The 22,413-nt window shown below is 37.8% G+C and overlaps 2 protein-coding genes across 4 annotated transcripts; both read left to right on the forward strand.

Annotated features, from left to right (window-relative positions):
• The first annotated feature begins 3,971 nt into the window (after positions 1-3,971).
• LOC133532541 (zinc finger protein 675-like) lies at positions 3,972-11,796 on the forward strand. Of its 3 annotated transcripts, XM_061871264.1 has the most exons (10): positions 3,972-4,219; positions 4,624-4,731; positions 5,203-6,210; positions 7,154-7,239; positions 7,322-7,441; positions 8,088-8,195; positions 8,546-8,758; positions 9,726-9,837; positions 10,947-11,051; positions 11,624-11,796. In XM_061871264.1, the coding sequence occupies exons 1-10, from the start codon at positions 4,049-4,051 to the stop codon at positions 11,768-11,770; spliced, it is 2,178 nt and encodes a 725-aa protein (XP_061727248.1). In that variant the 5' UTR covers positions 3,972-4,048; the 3' UTR covers positions 11,771-11,796. The 3 variants fall into 3 exon arrangements, with proteins under 3 accessions (XP_061727248.1, XP_061727250.1, XP_061727251.1); XM_061871266.1 differs by lacking the exon at positions 3,972-4,219 and having other exon boundaries at positions 5,961-6,210; XM_061871267.1 differs by lacking the exons at positions 3,972-4,219; positions 4,624-4,731 and having other exon boundaries at positions 5,552-5,688; positions 5,961-6,210.
• Positions 11,797-14,032: 2,236 nt separating this feature from the next.
• Positions 14,033-15,501, forward strand: LOC133532753 (uncharacterized). The gene has a single exon (XM_061871546.1). The coding sequence runs from the start codon at positions 14,190-14,192 to the stop codon at positions 15,024-15,026; it is 837 nt and encodes a 278-aa protein (XP_061727530.1). The 5' UTR covers positions 14,033-14,189; the 3' UTR covers positions 15,027-15,501.
• Positions 15,502-22,413: the final 6,912 nt, after the last annotated feature.

Genomic DNA, 22,413 nt, shown 5'->3' on the forward strand with positions numbered 1-22,413 from the left:
ACATATCTGGAAGAGCGAGGTCTCCTGACACAGGTACTTCATACCTAATAGGAGGACTCTACCACTGCGTATTTACCAACTAAGATTGAAATGAAATAAATGATTATCTTATCTTATATTTATTAAAATAAAATGTGTTTTTTTTTTTTGGCGGCGATTCTGCACTTGCATATCAGATTCTGTGTACGGTTTCTGGTGTATCTAACCTACCTACCCTAACCTAAATGCCGTACTGTCTGGTGAACTTCGCGTTGTACACGCATAACATACTACTTCACACTGAGAAAACGGCGTTGACTTGAGTTAAATTTGTATCTGAGGACGCGATAAAATCAAGATGGTCATGTCGGATTGCAGTGTATTAGACTGGAAAACCAAGTTTGTTAATTGAAAAAGGTGGCAAGGTCTTTGTGCTTACATGATTCGATAACGTACAAAATGAGAATTTCTCATATTTTCCTACTTATAAATAGGCTTACCACATTATATCACCTTCACTATTTTATTAAAGACAAAGTTTATTTCAGATTAATTGCCACGGATAAACACTATTAATCTAACAAAATACGATTTCAAATTGGTGTACCATTACCAAATCACTGATCTCAATCTTATATTAAATTAAATCTATGAAACTAAAACAACCGCCACGGTTCCCGCGCTTTTTTCAGATTTTTTTATTTGCCAACAGTAGATGCAAGATACATATTTTATGTCAGATATATAATACCGGTCAAGACTTAGTCAGTTAAAAAGGCGCGAAATTCAAATTTTCGATGAGACGATAACTCTTCGCGTTTAATTCTTTACATTTGCCACTTTTTTTCTACTGATGGAAATGGCTTGACATTATTTTTAGTTTAGCAAACCAAATTTGTCAGCTGAATAAGAAGTAAAAAAAACTATACTCATCCTTTTATTTTGGGTGCTACTAGTACTAGAGTAAGACAAAGACAGTACGATTCCCTTTGCTTTGTCCATGTTTGAAATGCGACAGTCCCTGGCCAACAACTGTCCATTCAATGCCGATTCAAACCAAACTACGGCGTTACCCGGGACCGTCAACTTCGCTCTTCCGGCAATATGTCTCTATCTATCCCTCTTCACCGCACTGGGTTCATGTCGAATTCGTTTTCCGTGCAGGCGGCCCGTCTTTGGAACGGACTTCCCTACGGCATCAAAAATGCTCAAAATAAGTTTGCATTTAAAAAATCCTTACGGGCTTTCTTTGCTAGCAAAATGAAAAAATAATAATGTATGGGTAAGCTCTATATGTTTTGTCGTTATTTATGTATATATTATAAGAAATATAAGTATGTATATTTATGTATGTATGTATTATGTATGTATGGTATGTTATTGTATTATATTTGGTTGTTGTTGTTAAAGTAGCACCGCCCACAATCTCTCTGCTTTGCCTAAAGGTTGACTGGTAGAGAATGCCTCATGGCATTAAGTCCGCCTTTTGTACTATAAGGTTTTCTTATGTGCAATAAAGATTAAATAAATAAATGAATCATTCATCATAATGTGTAAGGCAAATATATACTTTCAAAAGTTTTCATTGTCGACTTTTTTTTCCATTCTTTTGGAATATAATTAAAATAAGTAGCATTTAATTATCTTGTATTTTATGAGTCGCCGGCAAACAGTATAGCACTTTGGAACACCACACTCTTTGGAGAATAGTATATTATTATTAATTCGCCGGTTTACAATGCAGAAACAAAACGTTTCGTAAGAGTTTCTTTTTACGCAAGTTTTTTTACAAGTCAAGTGCGAGCAAAAATTTCCTTCGACTTTTTGAATAATTACGTGTAATGGAACTCATGTATTTGAGGCAAAATTAAATATTTTAAAAATGGATAACATATATCCCATTTAAATATGCCAGAGTTTAGCGGAAGTCAAAATGCTTCCCGATCAATAACAGTACTAAATACCAGCATTTGTTGTTTGGCTACCATTTCATCTCTATACTTATTGTACCTCTACGCTTTTTATTCAATTATTTTGCAATACAATTTTTACTCGCTGGTGCGGAAGCTGTATCTTTGTTATTTTTATACGTACAATAAAGACAAATATACATTTAAAAGAAGTAGCAATTAATAATCTTGTATTTATAAGTCGCCGGATTACAATGCGGAAACAAAACGTTTTGTAAGAAGTGTTTCTTTTCACGCAAGTTTTTTTACAAGCCAAGTGCGGGAAAGAATTTACTTTGACTTAATGAAAAATTACCACGTGTAATGGAGTTGTATATTCTTTGTTTGTAGTGTTTGTCAAAGAGCATATAATCACTACGTTTTAAGAGACGGGACTTCCATACTAGCGAGTGGAATCCCTTTGTTTCGCAAATCATTACCAAAATGTACGACAAAGAACTGTCAAAGAACCATAGTACCAACATAAGCAATTTAAATTGTGTAGTACGCTACACGCTTGCGTTTCTTATCGATATCGATAAAATGGGGAGGGTTGAAATATAGACTCTTGTCTACAAATTTTGTACTCGAAATCAAGTTAGGATCGAGTCCACATTTAAGTTGCATGTTATATAGTGGCTAGTTCTATGAGTGGACTAATACGTGGTCGAGCTTAATGTAAACTCGATTTTTTTTAGAACACCTTGTTGTTATTCACCACTAGGAAGGATCAAAGTAGCACTTTTTTTCCCTATTAGGAGGGATCACTTTTTTCCTCTTTTTGCATACTTCTTAGGTTAAATTATTTAATTTAATTACCATTAATTAAATTTATTTATTTATTTGTACCATAATAATTTCCTCACAGGTGATGTGAAAAGCAGTATGTAAATTTATCACGTGGTAGCAAAAATATTTCCACCTTAGGGTGGTATTCCACCTATCCAATTTCTTGGTCCAATATCATTGCGTCTCACTCTGTCATTAATCAAAATGTGAGACGCAATACACATTGGACAAAGAAATTGCATAGGTGGAATACCACCCATAGGCGTTAACACTTGAATCCCTCACTACGCTAGGATTCTATTATAGAATACCACGTTACACTTAGATTGTAATTATAAAATCCTTCACTATTTTTTTTCTTATTTTTTATTTATTAAAAGCACTATTTTTAAAATGATCTGCAGATACATGTTTCAATAAATGTAACTTTTCTATGGGAAGATGTATCAGGTCTTCGTTCCCAACAAATTTAACCCACTGCCTGCCTCTGAAAACATACAGCCTTGGTTATGTACAGTTTATATTCCAAGTGTTTACTAATGAGATGATCAACTGATTATTTAGCGCTAATATGCATCTATAAATCAAATGATCATCTCATGATATCATAATGACCATTAATGCATAGATGATAGATAATTTTCCACTGAAAATCTTCGACGAATTAATTTTGTGTCATATTGCATGCAAGTTCTCAGGAAATCTCACATATTTTGTTTAATTACTTACACTGATATACAAATAAACATACAATTATCGATAGTTTTAGTACATCCCTAGTTCACAACTAAAAATAATATAAAATATCTAATTTTCGATGTGTTTAAAGCCTGCTGCACCAAAATAAGGTCAACAGTATCCAAAGCAATACGTACCGGTCTTTATCCAAGGGAAATTTCGCTATAAAATTCCTTTTTTCGTGATTTTCTCGAGTGGCTCGCTTGCCACATATTTCACACTTAGTAAACCGTTTTCTCGGTGGCATTGTAACAAACTCGTTCTTTTCCTCTGATCACGGTTCACTATTTTCGATATTTTCACTAAATAATAAAGAAATTGCACGAAATACCCGAACAAAACATTGAAGCCTTCATAACAAACAAAACAATTAGGCTGACAGTTGACTTGAAGTAAACTTGACAGAATAAATAGCACTGACGTTTTATTTTTCTTCGTTGGCAATGATTTGCGAAACAAGTTCCATACAAAACTTATTTTGTTCCTAGTTGCGTCAGCCTGGTGTTTGTCTTTGTACTGTTTGTAATTAGTCTTTCGTTCTTTCGTAAACTTCCGTTCATGTGATATTTTGAGACAATTTTCAATATGTACAAATGGATAATATATCCCATTTAAACATGCCAGGGTTTAGCGGAGGTCAAAGTTCCTCTACATCGATAACAGTACTAAATATCTGCATTTGTTGTTTGGGAAAAAATGTCCCGCTGGTGAATCTAACAAATTGTAAACACGCAGAGTTTTTTGAATATATCCTTCGGGTTAAGGTAAGTAAAGCAGGTTTTAGTTCTTATTGAACTTATTTTAGTTATAAGTAAAATGAAGACATGGTTCTACTAAAGATTCTGGTACATTTTCGTTATTTTTATTGATTGAATACTTTTTGAAGGAAGTAGTTATAATGTAACACAATTCAATGTAAATAATTTAAAACTGCTTTAACATTTAACGATGTTACATTCGTTAGTAAAGAAAAGGAATTACTTCACTTCTGTTTATTTAAAAATAACATGTATGTTTTAGTAGTCTACCGAAATTGTTGTGTTTGTTAATAGATTATATTATCAAGTTTCAATTAATACTATTTTCTGCATGATGATTAAAATAAGTAATTTTTTTTATTACCTTGCTAGTGTATAATTACAAATTTAGAACATTGTTACAATTTCAGTTAGACTATTCAGCAACTTTTGTCTGCTATGCATGTCATGGCACACTCAAAGATATTTACCAGTTCAAGAGGCAGGTGGAAGATAGCCTTTCTAATCTTAACAAACAGGTAATGTTACTTTTTGAATTATACTAGGGAGCGGGGGGGGGGGGGGGGGGGGGGGTATATTAACAACTCCTTATGGTATTAAATGTATCAGCCATAATACCCCCTTGAAGTTGGTCTACTGAGACCAAGACAATTATTGGGGAAGTGGGCAGACATTTGCAGGAAAGTGCTTATGACCCTCGCTCCGGGTTGTTCTTGATGCAAAGGTTGTCCATTGCCATTCAATGTGGAGAGTGCGATGGCCTTTCTGTCGCCGGGCGAGTTTATAGAGTTTTATGTTTGTAGAACAATGTTTTAATAAGGTAATTTGCAACTATGAGAAACACCTTGAAGTTTAATATTTGGAATTCAATTTTGGTTCCCTTCGTACCCGATATTGCACAGAGAGTGAGGGTTTAATTCAGATTGTCTTCCTTTAGTTAAGAGTACTTTTCAAATAATTCCATATAAAAAATTTCTTGTATTTTACAGGTTAAAAACTTAGATTGGAACAACACAAAACTATCTAAACTCACGCATGCTGATATAGAAATATTCCATACTCAAAACTCACAGCCCCTTGAAAAAGAGGTCATCAAAATAAAAACTGAAGTTAAAATCGAAATTGAACTCGAACAGGAATACTCTGATCCGGAGAATGATGTTCCATTATCGATGATAAAAGAAAAAGACAAAGGTCCTAAAACTCCATTCTTCTTAAATAGGAATCCGGAGAATGATATCCCATTATGGGTGATTCATGAAAAAAATAAAGATCCTAAATCTCTATTCTTCTCAAATAGGGATCCGGATAGTGTCCCATTACCGGTGATTAAAGAGAAAAATAAAGATCCTAATGTTTCATTCTTCTCACATAGGGATCCAAGGGATGTCCCGATACCGATGATTAAAGAAAAACTTAAAGACCCTAATATTTCATCCTTATCACATAGGGATGTTACCAATGACCCATTATGGGTGAGTACAGAGAAGTATAAAGATCCTAATACTCCATTTCTTGTACATAGGGCTCCAGAGAATGATATCCCATTACAGAACAATACAAATCCTAATATTTCATTCTCCTCACATAGGGATCTGGTGACCGGTGACCCATTATGGGTGATTGCAGAGAGAAATAAAGATCCTAATATTCCATTCCTTGTACATAGGGCTCCGGAGAATAATGTCCCATTACAGGGGATTAAAGAAAACAATACAGATCCTAATACTTCATTCTTATCACATAGGGTTCCAGAGAATGTTCCATTACCGGAGATTAAAGAGAAAGATAAAGATCCTAATACTCCATACTTTGTACGCAAGTATCAAGGAAAGATTAAATTAGTGGATTTAAATAAGGACGAAATGTGGGAGGAGAGGAGAAAAGAAGCGGCGAAACAGAAGTATTTGAAATTGCCATACAAATGCGAGAGTTGTATTGTCGGGTTCTCCCTTGAGCCTAGTTTGGAAGAACATATGGAAAAAAGGCATACTGAGGTCAGTTGAATGATAGTTTTAAAGTTAAACTTTTAACATGTATAAATCTTCCCATTATTGATTAGTATTGTAGTATAACTCACAGTTTAGGGGTCGAGCACATATACTGGTCCAGGTTCGCGTCGACAGACTGCCTTTTCAAAACTACCTCACTTTGTATACCTACAAATGTCAAAACCTACCCTCATTGTCTATACATAACAATTAGTTTGCATCTTTTCATTCAAATCAGGTCCATCCATGTTAGCATGCAACCCCAATTTAGCTTCAGCCGTCTGTGTGTAGAACGTAGTGATTATATGCTCTTTGTCTGTGTGTTGATATTGATATGTCATTGTTTCCGATTGTTTAGTTAAAATTATGGAGTGTGGAATTAAGAGTGGCATCTCTTATGGTAGAACTGTTGCAAAAGTGTCCAGCTGTCAGCTATAAATAATAGTTCCAAATCTCTCCAGAGTAGCGCTAGAGTAGCTAAGAACCTAGGCGTTATTGACGGAGTGAAGTGCGCTGTCTATGATTTGATTTTTTTGTTCAAGTATTCTAGGTATTGTAGCGCCACCTATTTAAGGTTTTTTTATGACACTTTTTGGTGCATGGAGATTTATTTCCTTACCTCCACCTTCCGTAGTTAAAATATAGTTGCTATGGAAGGTGGAGGTAAGGAATTAAATCCCCATGTACCAATAAATGACATCAAAAAACCGTAAATAGGTGGCGCTACAATACCTACAATACTTCAATCAATCAATTTTTGAAAAAAATATCAAATCATAGACAGCGCATGTCACTCCTTCAATAACGCCTAGGTTCTTAGCTACTCTCAGTAGAAAAAGGCGCGAATTTCAAATTGTCTATGGGAAGACCCTTCGCTCTTACATTTTTTCAATTTGCCGCTTATTTGTAGTGACGGAAATGTCTTGACAGATTATAAAACTGTTTGCAGACAAGCGGAAGCGTCACATGTGCGATATGTAAGGTGACAACTTCCGTGGCTGGTTTAGAGAAACACCTGAAACGGCATTATAGGAGGTGAGAATAAAAGCTACTCTTGCCAGCCCAACTTCTCGAGGAATCCTATATTTTCCCTTATTATTTTTTATTTTCCCTTTAGGGTCGACTGTGGCGTGTGCGGGGCGCGTTACAACACGATGGACGCCGCGCAGGCGCACTACGACAAGATGCATGAGACTTCACCTAAACACAAGTGCGAGGAATGTGGATATACTACGAAGTAAGTATTTTTCTTTTTTTTCTGCTTTTATTTTCTACTAGTTACTTACTTTAATGGTTGAATTAAAACTTCGTATACTAATAGTGTAATCGCATACTTCTTACTATTCAATTCAATTCAAATTATTTGTTTCAATCTAGAACGCACATAGATAAAACATAAAATAACAATATCACATTAAAATAGATGTCATCACTATAACTTTGAAATACAAATTGCATTACAATCAAATTTAAACTCATATTATAATTTTTTCCTTCTTTTGGCCCCAGAAATGCGTGTTTAAAAACTTTCGGGTTAATAGTTAATTAATTTTCCTTACTTTTTATTAATGGCAGCGGCATAGGATATTTGTAGATATAATTTAGAGTCCATAGGTTAAGATAGGTTTAGATTTAGGTTTAATTTGTATACGCGTAATTATGTACTTGTTTGCGTGATATTAAATAAAATAAAACACAATATTCAAGCGTTTCCTTACTTAATAATAATATGTTATATGGGAGGTATGGTAAAACGTATTATTTCAGTTCCAAACTTATTAAGCTTAATACTGACAAATATAGGTTTTATATGTTTATTGAGTTAGCACAAGTTTACTTTTTTCTCTATGATATAGGTAACGTTTATTATGTATGTTTGTCAGTTCCCAACGCAACTTGCGCCGTCATCGTGACAGCCACAAGGGCAAAGTGAGCTGCGACCAATGTGGGAAACAGTTCGTCAACAGTATGAGCCTCAAAGAACACAAGAAGTAAGTATCTTATGAATATAAGATAACTAGTAGTTCGCCCCGAACTGAGATCTTCCGGTTCGCCAAAAAGAGAGAGTCAATTGAATTTGTTGCACTTTGTACTGCACCTATTAAGTCGGCAATGCATCGAAAACCGTGTGCGATTTATTAGGTCTGTGGAGCCCTTAACTGATAGATCTAATCTGATAATAATCTGATCTGTATCTGTTGTAAGTTATTTTGATTTAATCGTGCTGATTATATTAAAATGGTAAATTAATATATATATATATATATATATATATATATATATATATATATATACTTAATTAGGCCATGAAGCGATTGTATAAAATACAATTTTCTCACAGGACAATCCACAAAGCCACAAACCGCACGTACTCCTGCGCGGAATGCTCTAAAGTGTACCGGGTCAGCGCCAGCTTCCTGGCTCACACGAGGGCCGCGCACGGAGCGGGCAGCGGCGCCTACTGCCAGCCCTGCAACAAGCACTTCCGCAACAAAACGTGCCTCAAGACACATCTGAATACGAGCAGCAAACATGCGGGTGAAAATGATAAAAAGTTAGTGGAGTTTGTACTTGTCGATGTTGCTCACCGAGCCACGAAGCGATCTTAGGAACAAGCGGCGGGCGGGCGACGATCTGATCCCACCTTCCCCTTTCCATCATCGGACATCCAGGCGCGGGGAGCGAATGCACCCGTTCGTGGTAAACATTCCATTTGTTCGCACTAAACGGTTTGCCTCCTCTTTTTTGTTACGGACGGCTACAGAATGCAATGCGCTCCCGCCATCTGTTTTCCCTGATAAATATGACCTCGGCCTCTTTAAAGCAAGAGTGAATAGGCTACTACTGAACCGGTGAGCTCCATCTTAGGCCCTGTCTTCACTTTCCATCAGGTGTGACTAGAGCCAATCGCCGATCAGTTTTTAATAATAAAAAAAAAGCTGCAGCGCTACGTGTGCGCTATGCGTAGCTTACAGACAAGGGGGTGGAGGGGGGAGTTGATATCGCCGGCGGCCTAAGGAGGGAAGGGGAGGGGGCAAAGGCCGCAGAGGGGCATACATTGTATGTAAAACTTGAGGTCCAGAGCTCCCTACCTGCCTACGCTTATAGTGCTACGTCGTTATTTCAAAAGCTACGCCGCCGGTTTCAGTTTCAGTGCGGTTTTCAGACATTGTAATGCCACAGGGTAGCATGTACTATTCGTAAGAAATTATATTTAACACCATGTATCCTGATGCATTACTGTACTGTACATGTATACAATAAATACAATACAGTCCTACTTACGGCCGCATTCGAACTATGCTTATAAGTTGTCACAGCGATACGATACTACTCTGTGAGAGTCAAAATTGACGTGTGACATATCGTATGGCTGTAACTCCGCATAAGCATCATATCAGGTTCGCAATCAGGCCGTAATCCCACAAAACAAGCCAGTATATAAAGATATAGATAGTCACTTTGTCTTGACGTGTTCAATAATTAATTCCATGGCTTATCTGATGCTGGTTTTTTTGTAGATTCGTGTGTAGCGAGTGCGACGCGCGCTTCTTTATGGAGCGCCAGCTGAAAGATCATGTCGAGTGGACGCACCTCAAAAACAACAAGCATAAGTGCGACGAGTGCAATAAAGTATGTATTAGCTATATATTTTTTTACTTGAGTTTGCCGCGAGCGCGCAACGAGTTCGCCACGAGCGCACAAGTTCGCCACGAGTGCACCAGTTCGCCACGAGCGCACAACGAGTTCGCCACGAGCGCACGAGTTCGCCACGAGCGCACCAGTTCGCCACGAGCGCACGAGTTCGCCACGAGCGCACAACGAGTTCGCCACGAGCGCACAACGATCGCACCGCGAGAGCGTAACGATTTCGCCACTTGCGCGCAAAGTATTTTCAAAGAATCCCAGTATCTTAGTACGCACCTGATTACCTAAGAATCATCATTTAGAGTAAAGGGTCTTTATCTATTATTGGATTTGTAATCTATTGTTCGTAGATATAGAGTCGATAATCTGTTTAACCTTCAATATGGTTACCACAGTTTATTACATGGTTTATTTAAGTGTTTTACAGTATTTGTGTTTACAGTATACCAGTTACTAGTAACAGTAGGGTATTTGACTGTATATTAATTAAATTATTTCACACCATGTTATTTTTAGATACAATTTCTTTTTTATAAATCATATCAAAGTATAAAGACTAACTTAACCGTGACGTCATATGCTACTATTTCATACACATTTCATAGTGGCAAAAAAAGAAGATGCTTTGACTAGTAGTCAAGTAACCTATTGATTAGTTTTCTTAAGTACACTGTTATGCGACAAAAATATAATGAAATACAATATGCTTCTTAATCTTCTTCCGGCCTAGTCCCATTTCTAATCGGGGTCGGCTCTTCTAATCCTCCTTCTCCAGAGATATCGTTTCTGGGTCGTCGCTGAGTCTAAATTGTTATTGGAGAGGTCTTTTTTTTTGCATGAATGAAATGCAATATGCATAGATTAGTATATGTTATTACTGTGCAATATGTATACTAATTTACATTACAAACTAATAATCTATATCAGCAGTTTCAGTTTGTTTCATAAATGATGTTTCAACTTAAAGTACACTTGTCACTACTGTCATAAAAACAATAAGTTACTTAACATTTCAAACTTCAGAAGCTCCATTTTATCTCTATCTTCAGATGAAGTAGAACGATGTGTGTCTGCCTATAGACTTTTTTTTTCAGGTATACAAAAGCAGTACTGCGTTGAGGTATCACATAAAATGCATACACGAGAAAAATACACCACCCAAGAATAAGATATGCGACCACTGCGGCCGCGGGTTTACGGTTAGTATTATATATAAGTAGTAGATATTTTGTGTGTCGTAGCCACGGTACGTTATTAAGATTTTATATATGCATGCTTTAATAAGTAGAGTATGGTCGACTATGTAATTAAAATTGTAACAAGTTATTGTTAACCCATATTCTGCATATCATTCATTCATTCTATCATATGCAAGAGACACTTGCGTTTTTTTATTTATACTTATAATACCTCCAATATCTATGGTACGTATCAAATAAATTTGTATTTTTCTGCTTTAATAGGCGGGTCCACACAGAGCGACCATACACGCGAGGCAATTTCCTGACGCACAAAACGGCCAGTGTAAACGTGCCTAGGCCGGGGCGGGCAGGGAAAACGCACGCGTCGCCTCTGTCAAGGCACGTCTACATTGGCCGTTTTGTGTGTGAGGAAATTGCCTCGCGTGTATGCTCGCTCTGTGTGGACCCGCATAATTACATTGAAAATCGGGCTAAACACCACTTTACCGCTTACTATATCCTCCTCAGGACTTTAATAATAAATTACATCTATTTATCTTTCGGTTAATTTATTATGGCGTTGTTTACAGACGACGAAAACCTTGCGCACGCACATTCGCACACACACGGGCGAGCGGCCGCTCGCGTGCGCGCACTGCCCCGCCACCTTCGCGCACCCCGCCGCGCGTTACACGCACAACAAACTAATACACAAACAAAAAACAAAGTTGACTTGAGACATTAGAATAGAGAATCTGCAGTATTTTTGTTTTTACTTCCACCTTTAACACTCCCACTGAAAATAGTCCACCAGTATATTATAACTTATATTATTACCAGTGATCGGAACTATGGGAGTAAAACTTTAACAAAACTTGTTAAGTGGACATAAAATAGTGCATACAGCCCTAAAATATTCCTGTCCATAGGAATAGGAATAGCATAGTACTTACAGCCATAAAAATATTTACATTCATAGATATTCGAATATTTTTAAGGCTATAAGCACTCTTTTTACGTCCGCTTGATAAGTTTTGTTAAAGTTTTACTCCCATAGTTCCGATCACTGATTATTACCATAGGGTATTTGACTGTATTAAAAAATTGATTATTTCACACCATGCATGAAATAAAGCACCACAACATGAATAGAGAAACGTAGACAGCAGTTATTTTTAGACACTATTTCTATTTTAACCTCTGACTTGTGTTGAAATGTACATAAGTATAAGTATCATGATCGCATTTTCCCCGATTCTATCAGAGGACGCGTTAAAAGCTGGATGTCCGTGTCGGACTGTGAAAATTAATCATAGCGCCATCTATTATTTTAATAAAAAAATAAAATAAAATGTGTGTTTGTTATTATGGTTTAACCTAAACGCTGTACTGTCTGGTCAGAGACATGTCAGTCGCTTCATCCTATTTCTATGTGTCTGGTGAACTTCGCGCACTCTGCTGTGGTGTACGAACATGCGCAACAACTATTTCACACGCCAATAATGACGATGACGTTGAATCAAGATAAATTAAGTTTGTATTCCAGGACGCTACAAAATCGAGATGTCATGTCGGATTGCAGTACCTAAATTAGACTTTATTTATTTATAAAAATGGTGACAAATTCTGATCATCACAACATGTGAATTCCTCGTATTTTCCTACATATATTTTTTTTTTAATTCAAATAGGTTTAGCACACTATATCACAACACCACCATTGTTAAAGATATAAATTTATTAGTATGAAATACCTTGCCCTGTTAGGGCTGTTAGTATGTATGGGACAAATCTTGCAAGTTAAATTTGACCCACTTCCCGGTTTCCGATGAAGTTGAAAATTTGCATACATATGTAAGTCGGGTGACAATGACAAGGAACTCTGTGATAAGATAATACAACGCAACCTAATTGTGTTTGGGGTTTTTAGAATTGTCTCGATGAGTATTAGTTGCCTGTGGAATAAAAAAATACAGTCAGCGATAAAAGCTTGTACCAAAAATAAACATTTTGCCAAAAACTTATTACCAAGTCATCTTTTTTCGAAAACTCAAAAACGATCCAGGTCCGAAAGCCCAAAGCTTCCGACTTGGGCGCGTTCTCGTGCAAGGTCGAAGGCTAGAATCGGAGCTTGGAATCGAACAAAAGGCGAAATGTACGCGAGGCTGAAGCTTTGCTGCGGGGCGCGTTCATGGAGGGCCAAAAGACGAGCTTCAGAAGAGCTGAAAAACAATGGCTGTGTTTTAAAAAAGAAGATCGAAGAGCCAAGCTCTACTTATATAGAGGTGATGACCCGGAGCATCGGATTCGAGCTTGTGTTCGAGGCCAGATGCAAGGCTTGCGAGAGAAAAGCAAATTGCATCAATGGCTAACCTGGAATGACTGAAGGCCGAGCTTCCATGCAAGGCCGAAGATACAGCTACAGGAGTGCAGAGTTTGGAATTGATTCAATATGATTTCAGCTATCATGCGGCTCGGTCTTTGGCATGTCTTCGGCCTCGCTTGGAAGCGGAACTTGCAGGGCTACTTCGGGTTTGCCATCCTGCCATTGGTTCATACAAAATCGCACCTCGCTGAGTGGCTTGCGCCTTTGGCTTCATGAGGAACACAGCTTTTATTTTTTGCGTAGCCTTAGAAATGGCTTCAGGTCTTTGGGCCGTCGGATAGACACTTAGCGTTTATGCCGTGTCCTAACTTTAGCTCGGCCTTTAGCCTCGCCTATATGGCGCCCCAGCAACAACACACAACTTATTCATTATATAATATTATGTGTATGTTTTTTTACATTTCAAATATTGTAAACGATGTGCTGATATTTGGTGAAACGGAAAAATATTCTTTCTCGGGCCCGAAATCGGGTCTGACATCAGGCCTGATAAAGTGTGGATAACGTGGTGAGAACACTGAGAACAGATAGTACCACTGTTTGCGTTTAGTTATTCCAAATTGCTCAAATTTATTTGTTATCTATGGATACTGCTGTGCTGTGGCCTGTGGCATTGGCATTCATTTATGTCAATTAGTAAATATGGCGTCGCCCTTTTGCAACTACTTGTCGAGTTTGTGTTCATAAATGAGTTGATTGGCGCCTGTTTTACAAAGACTGCAGTATTAGCAAGCTAATTGAAGAATATTTCAAGTTATCTAACTATCAAAATGAACGTTCAAGTCCAAGAAATACATGTTTTGAACCCAGTTCGTCCCGACCATACAATCCTACAAAATGCCCTGGTTCAGTTACAAACACCACAGGAGCAGCAATCAATGCAGGAGCCGATGACGGCGACGATAAGCGTAGAAGTACAATCGCTTTCCAGCGGAAAATCTAAGGTTAAAACTAAACAGGAGAAAAAGGAGAAGAAAAAAGAGGCGATCGACGGGCAAGCTCGAGAGATCATTTTCAAGGTTATAAAATTTTTTGAAACTGAAAAGCAAAACAGAGGCTACTCGTTTCCTGTCGAAAATGTTGTGAAACGAGCCTGCGCTGCAACAGGCTTGTCTGAAAGTACTATAAAGCGTATTAAAAGGGACGGCCTGAGAGCCGAAGCTACGCAGACCCGAATTCCGGGCCCGAAGAAAAAACGAGTCAGAAAAACGAAAGTGCAGCTCGACTACTTCCAACTGTGCGCGCTCCGCGGCATAGTTAACAGCTACTCGGTGAGAAAAGAAGTTCCAACACTTAGTAAAATCCTAGCAGCAGCCAAACACGAGTTGAACTACAGAGGGGGCAAGGAGAGTCTAAGGTTAATATTGTTGAATAAGCTTGGTATTAAGTTTAAGAAGTGCGAGAAGAAGAATAAGAAGCCTCCGGAGCTGCCACAGCAACAACAGCAGCCACAGCCGCAGCAGCAACAACAGCAGCAGCCTCAGCAACAGCAGATGCCTCCGGTCCAGCACATGATGGCTCCCCCGCCCATGCCTCCGATGAAGCCTTTAGAGACGCAGTGTGTCTATGCCAACATGATGCAGCAGGTGCCTCCAGTTTCGTACTAGACTTAAATCTAAGTTGTAATACTAGTATGAACTGCCAGATTTCTCATTTCATAAACGTATGGCTAGATTAGAATAGAAGCATTATTTTGCTTTTTAATGCAAGTATCCAGTGCATTCTTGATTTGATGCATCTGATTTTATGAGTACACTGATTTTTGCAGTTATTCTGCATAAAAACTATAATATATACCTAAGATGTCTAGGTAGTATATCATACCATATCACATTTTGCTGTGTGATGGTTTTTATGGGCCTCACTCATTGTTATGTCTAATAGTATACTCAAGTTAAGCATAACGTTATTTGCATACTGAGATTACTGAGCAAGTGAGCAGAACAACAAACAGTTATAGTGATATACATAACTTGTACACAGCAGATTGTGTCAGTGTGTGAATTGCCTAAGTGGATACTTGAACAGAAAATCTTACTTTACAGTAGTGTGTGATAAAATGGTCTGATTTTTAATCAAACATTGACAGTGCAATGTTTAAATTGGAATGGAAATATAAGTGTGAAAAACCAATTCAATTTTAGGTTTGGCATTAGGAACTATACACGGTGCTCACGAGGAACCCAAAAGATTTTGATAGTGTATTACTGATCACATTTAGAGACTAAAATGTCATATAAACTTTTCTGGATTTCGCCTAGTTTCAGAGTTAATACCAATGTAAAAAAAAAACATCTTCTTATCATAACTTAGTTCAAAACGCCTTTTTGATCGCGATGATGCCATTATGGGGCGTAGTCTAAATATCCTTATTGATAGATGTCAAAAAGTGACAAGTAACCTTTGCAAGAACTAGTTTTTACAAAAAAAAATCGTAAAAAATATTTTCAGTGCCAGTTTTACCATAACATTAACTTTTTATGTACAAATACGTTTAAAATTTGAAAAAAAAAACAAAAAAAAAAATATTTTTTGGCGAAATTTAGTGAAACTCATATAAGATTTTTTCCTTCTTTTGGCCTCAGAAGTACGTGATTAAAATCTTTCGGGTTCCTCGTGAGCACCGTGTATAGCTATTGAGATTGAGAGCGTAAAAATCAATTATGTATTAAAAATCATTTTATATTATGTGGATTCAGAATTATTTTTTTGTAATTATGATCAAATGTCATAGAAACTTTGTTTTTATTGGCAAAAGACTGTTGGCTGAATGATAATGACGATTGAACATTGACCATTACAAATGGAACTGTAAATTTGTCATGGTTAATGTTCAATTGCATTAACATTACCAACACTGGTGAAAGATAACGTTTTTTGGAATATATTGTATTAATTGTCAGATTTAGAAAAAGAGATGTACAAATATTATTTATAGCTTTTGTACAGTAGTAATTGCAATATGTACCTACAAAAACGGCAGGTGACATGAGAATTGAAATCAAATATCTCTGTCATACTCTCAAATTTTACCTTATTTAAATTGATGGGAAATAAAACATTAACATGGCTTTTAATTGGTAAAAATGACCATGGCTTTTAATCAGTGATGATGATGAAAATACCTAGTTTTAGTTGGTAAAGAAAACTTTTAGATCATATTTAAAGATTTTTTCAATTAAAATTATTTAAAAATATCAATGCTATAACATGTTAAGACAAAAATAGTCATAAAACAGGATTTTGAAAGCTAGTATCTGAACACGAAGCCTATGTTTAAATTTAGACATTTTTATAGATCTATACAAAACGTAAATCCTAAGCAAAGTATTAGAGGGAACCTGCTTCAAAAATGAAAACAATGAGGAAATCTGGCAAATGTATATAAACCTTGTTTCTTAGCAGATGCTAAAATGACAGTTTGACTGCCCAAATTTGTCAAATGCGGAATTGCTCTGTTTGTTACCTCACCCGTAAACCACTAGGCTCGGGGAAGTATATAGGATAGTTTTTGTCGATCTTCATCAACGTCCACGCATACAAAATTGCAGGCAAAAGCTAATTTAAGTATAACACAGGAACTTGCTACATAATTATCTATTAGACAAGTAAACTGTCATTTTAGTATCTAAAATAAGACCCAATTCACAATACGCAAACGAAACAGTACAAAATAAACCATTTGAACTGCGCCCCTGAGGGCCTACCGCGAAAGACGAAATATCGTTATCTGCCTATGTAGCATATTCGAGCGGATAACGAAATGTGTTTCGCGGTAGGCCCTCGGAGCGTTTACGCCCACATCTAAATTAGTCTTAGAAGAGCAAACATAAATACAGTAAAAATAGAGACTCTTGTGTTGCCCATAGATATAGAGGAGTTGCCTCTTTAGATGTGAGCTAGTATGTTCTTTATAGGTCCACGCAGTTTAAAAATACTTTTTGTACATTTGCACCCAAATCACGCTTTTAATTTATCTTATTGGGTCTTAACATAAGGTAGCTACTAAAATTATCTACTTTTTTAGAGAAATTTGTTACTAGCTATCAATTAAAAAAAAAAAATTGTCATTGGATATCCTATTAACAGCCTTTAACTATTTAGGCAGAACAATTTGAGTCCTTCCGTATTAAAAGGGACCTTAGAGCGATACTTTATGAGGTTGCACAAATCGCCAGTCCGCCTAGGGTCCTTTTGTATGAAGCGACACATTAGTATTCTAGTACGATTTATGGGCTATTAAATATTATTATTATTTAATTATTAAGAGTTAATGCAAAACACAGACCATCCAGATTATACTTGGTGGATTTAACAACTGGAGTCGCCTTTAAGAGCTTTACCCCTTTGTCGAAAACCTCGGCCAATGGTCATACATATGTATTGTATGGACTGACGTTTATCGGACATGGCTATTTATACGTTGCGTACAAATAGCCATGCCAGTTAGCGTTATTTCGGCTTTTTGCCACGGCTCATTAGAGCCTATTAGGGTCCGCATGGCAACTAATACCAACAATTGGCGTAGCCAGCGACTGCCATCTGACCTTACCTAGAGCGTAACTAGATAGCGTTATACTATCCGCAAAACTATCTGGCCGGTCAGGTCATAATGCCATCTCTTTCACTCTTGGTTGGTCTTAACAAGGGTAAAGGAGATAGCATTATGATCTGTGGCCAGTTAGTTTTGCGGCAAGTATAGTTGCAACTAACCATTACAAATCGAATCGTAAACCGTAACGGGTTACAGTTCTCGGTGCATTAACGTCTCTGCCTAGCGGTAACTGCAGTAAGAGCGTGCGACTTTCAATCCGGAGATCGCGGGTTCAAAGCCCGGCTCGTACTTTTTCGGAACGTATGTACATATCATTCGATATTTACCAGTCGCTTTTCGGTGAAGGAAAACATCGTGAGGAAACCGGACTAATCCCAACAAGGCCTAGTTTACCCTCTGGGTTGGAAGGTCGGATGGCAGTCGCTTTCGTAAAAACTAGTGCCTACGCCAAATCTTGGGATTAGTTGTCAAGCGGACCCCAGGCTCCCATGAGCCGTGGCAAAATGCCGGGACAGCGCGAGGAAGACAAGAATCGAGAGCTCGTGATGAGTATAGATCGTGGCATTCACGACGCGCGCCTTGACACGTATTGTCATCGTGGATGGCACGAACTATAGAAATAGTATTTAAAAAAAAGTAGTGTACAATTTTTAATTAAGAGCCCATCAACGTGCTCACTAGCGCCACTGGAAAAGAATTGTGGTTGTTTAAATTTAACGATATACGTTTAAAAAAGGGGGGCGCTACGTACTGTATTTTGTTACAAGCTTTTATTTACTTTCACCTGACTGTTGTCTGTTTGTAATCAAATCTTGCAAGTTAAATTTGATCCACTTCCCGGTTTCCGATTGAGCTGAAAATTTGCATACATATGTAAGTCGGGTGACAATGCAATATTATGGTACCATCAAGCTGATCTGATGATGGAGACAAGAGGTGGACATAGGAATTCTGTGATAAAACAACGCAACCTAATTGTTTGGGGTTTTTAGATATTGCTCGATGAGTATTAGTTGCCTGTGGAAAGAAAAGTACAGTCAGCGATAAAAGCTTGTACCAAAAATGAAATTTTTGCCAAAAACTTTTTAAATATCTATCGTTAAATTTAAATAATCGCAATTATTTAGCAGTGGCGCTAGTGAGCACGTTGATGGGCTCTTAAATGGCCCATATTTCTATTGTCTGTTGATTGTTCTGTATTTAATTTCTGGAAAGATCTATAGTTAACCAGAAAACTCCCGTGAAACTGAGACATGAATTTTACGATTAAGTGTAGAAAAAAAGGAAATTCGCAACGAGTGCTGATAAATTAAAACACGACCGCAGTGAGTGTTTTAAATCGACACTAGTTGCTAATTACCTATTCGCAAATGTATCGTACAACGTTTTACAGTACATATGGCTCTTTAAAGTTTCGACATATGCTGGTTCCCGCACGCGTGCGGGAAAGTAGCACTATATGTACAGTAAAATATTTTTATAACTTGATCAATCGCGCCTATTAGGTCTAATATCGCTTAACATGTCTCCCCCAGGTGTTTGCTGCAAAGAATCGGTCGTATCGAAACATGTCTAGCGATATTCGACCTAATTAGCTTGTGTGATCCGTTTTAAACGTATTTTAGATAGTAGAGCTAGATAACCTGACCCTCGAATACATTCATTATATTAATGATAGGCTAGGATAAGAAGGCTGAGTTTTACATTATGTATCATAATTATTTTTACTATAAATAAAACTAAAGAGTTGACAAAAATATGTATTTTTATTTACATGACCAGAATCATTGCCAGTTTACAAATATACAATAGTTATTTGTTTTACAAGGGGGCAAAGTTGTTGTTTAACCGCTCGTGCTAATATTGATACCCGAGCAAGCGAAAGATCGCAAAATTGAACCATGAGCGTAGCGAGTGGTTCGAGAAGTGGGATCTTGAGCGTTGCGAGGGTTAAACAAACTGCCTCCGAGTGAAACTCAACATTTTTCACCACACCAACACGAAGAATATACTATGAAATACCCAAAAAATCAAACCATATAAAATATGAACGTAATAAAAAAAAATGACTTAAGTCAATTTTACCAGCTAACATAAGGAAACAACTCAAAATTTGCATCTGATTACTTTGTCCCACATGTGGACAAAATGCAACTTTCTCATTAGTTATTGTTATTGAACAATCAAGAGGGCCATTAGGTACCATTTGGTGTGGTGGAAATAATATATTTGTAGAAATTTTTACTACCTACAAAGAAAGAACCTTGAGCACGAACATTCCGTACATCGAGCCGCCATTACCCATCTCTGTCGTATGCCCATAATTGTATTGCTGTCCCGCTCGCGCCATGGTATTGATGGTCGGCATCATGGGCGAGACAGGACGGCAATAATACGCCCGAGCGATATACATTGGAATAGGGAATATTACGCAAAACTCTGCGTAGGGGGCGCCACTAGCAGGGGTAATAGGGTACAAGTGATCATTCTATGTACAAATTTACTATGTGCTGAATCTAGGATCTTATAAATATAAATAAATAAATATTATAGGACATTATTACACAAATTGACTAAGTCCCACAGTAAGCCCAATAGCTTGTGTTGAGGGTACTTAGACATTATATAATATATAAAAATAAATACTTAAATACATAGAAAACACCCATAACTCAGGAACAAATATCCATGCTCATCACACGAATAAATGCCCTTACCGGGATTTGAACCCGGGACCATCGGCTTCATAGGCAGGGTCACTACCCACTAGGCCAGACCGGTCGTCAAATTATTAGTATAGTGTATTGCTACGAAATACTAAAAACATCAATCTAATAAGCAGATTTGCTCGAACTTCCAGTACCTAATCCGAATTTTTCAGTAATCCGGCTCTCTTGTATCTGCATTAGTGAGATTGTACTGTACTAGTATCCTATATGCAGTTTTCGATATATTAATTAATTTATTTATTTTATTTAAAATTTGATTCAGGCAACAAGGCCCATATTACAAATACCTTACAGACTAACATACATATACATTTTATAAAATTACAACTAAACACTATTTAGGCGACAAAACGGCGTGGCTCCGTTGAATCGGCTGCTCTTGTGTCGGATTCGGCAGTTTGCCCCGGAACCTCCGAAACACGACACCCTTCGGCCAGAAGTCGGCACATTCGATGGTCCCCTGCAGCGGTCGCGGCACGCGCACAACAAAAGAGTTGAAATGCACGTAATGGCGCGATCGAAGCTGGAACACCCTCAGCGTGTAGCCGGTCTTCTGGTGTACATACTCCACCACTTCAGCAGCCGTGGCGGTGTAATGCAAGCGCGATACGTACAGCGCCTTACTCGGTGTAGCAATCCGCAAGCCAGAATTAGCCGGTTCGGCGGTACCACACTGAGTCTTACGAGGCGCCGTGCGCGCCTTCTTCTTTCTTGATACCAGTGTGAACTCCTCCTCATCCACACTAGCAACAGGGAGCTTCTCCTTGCGAGTCGCTCGCTCTTCAGTACCGTTTACCGGACCGGCGACGACATCCGCGTAAACACGATTACGTGATTTGGAGGAGGCGGGGGGAGGGCGCGCGCGCGGGAGGCTCGCGGGTTAACCTATTGACCGCCACAGTCGGCTCTGGCCGTCATCGGAAAGTCTTGCCAAGGACGCCAACGTCGGCTACAGCCGACAGCTTCGCCAATTGAATAGGAAATTTCGCGGAACTCCATAGAGTTCAGTTTCGCTTAAATAATCGCGTGTGCCTGGTGTCCGGGGCGCGGCATATTCCTTCGCCGTCTGGCGTTCAAGAGGTTAAAGGCGTGCTTCGCCCCCCTCACCTTATGATCATATACCTACGCCAAATTTGTTAAAATGGTTGTTATAACAGCATCACAGGTTACTTAAATAATCGTCACAATTAGACTAGAGTAGACGACCGGTCTGGCCTAGTGGGTAGTGACCCTGCCTATGAAGCCGATGGTCCCGGGTTCAAATCCTGGTAAGGGCATTTATTCGTGTGATGAGCAATGGATATTTGTTCCTGAGTCATGGATGTTTTCTATGTATTTAAGTATTTATAAATATTTATATATTATATATATCGTTATCTAAGTACCCTCAACACAAGCCTTATTGAGCTTACTGTGGGACTTAGTCAATTTGTGTAATAATGTCCTATAATAAAAAAAAAAAAAATATATTAAAAAAGACTATCATAGAAATGATCAATGATCATATCCTATTTGAAAGCAATCCTTCAAATAAAATATATAATTTATTCTATGGTTTACGTTACGGTTTGTGCTAGTGCTACACTCTGGCGGCAGATTATTGCAGAGATACTCCCTATTGGCAGGTTAGTATTAAATGTTTCGCGTTTACATTACAGAGGAAATACAATTTTTGCGCTTTCAATTGTTTTCAGCTAAAAGGTCTGCACA

This window comes from Cydia pomonella, chromosome 27, assembly GCF_033807575.1.
Source record: "Cydia pomonella isolate Wapato2018A chromosome 27, ilCydPomo1, whole genome shotgun sequence".
Taxonomy (NCBI): Eukaryota; Metazoa; Arthropoda; class Insecta; order Lepidoptera; family Tortricidae; genus Cydia; species Cydia pomonella.

Bases quoted from the DNA above. Each gene is read 5' to 3' on its own strand.
- LOC133532541 (XM_061871264.1), top strand. From the start codon at position 4,049: ATGGATAATATATCCCATTTAAACATGCCAGGGTTTAGCGGAGGTCAA. The intron at 8,196-8,545 runs GTAAGTATCTTA...ATTTTCTCACAG, and splicing joins AGCCTCAAAGAACACAAGAA to GACAATCCACAAAGCCACAA. The intron at 9,838-10,946 runs GTATGTATTAGC...TTTTTTTTTCAG, and splicing joins AGTGCGACGAGTGCAATAAA to GTATACAAAAGCAGTACTGC.
- LOC133532753 (XM_061871546.1), top strand. From the start codon at position 14,190: ATGAACGTTCAAGTCCAAGAAATACATGTTTTGAACCCAGTTCGTCCC.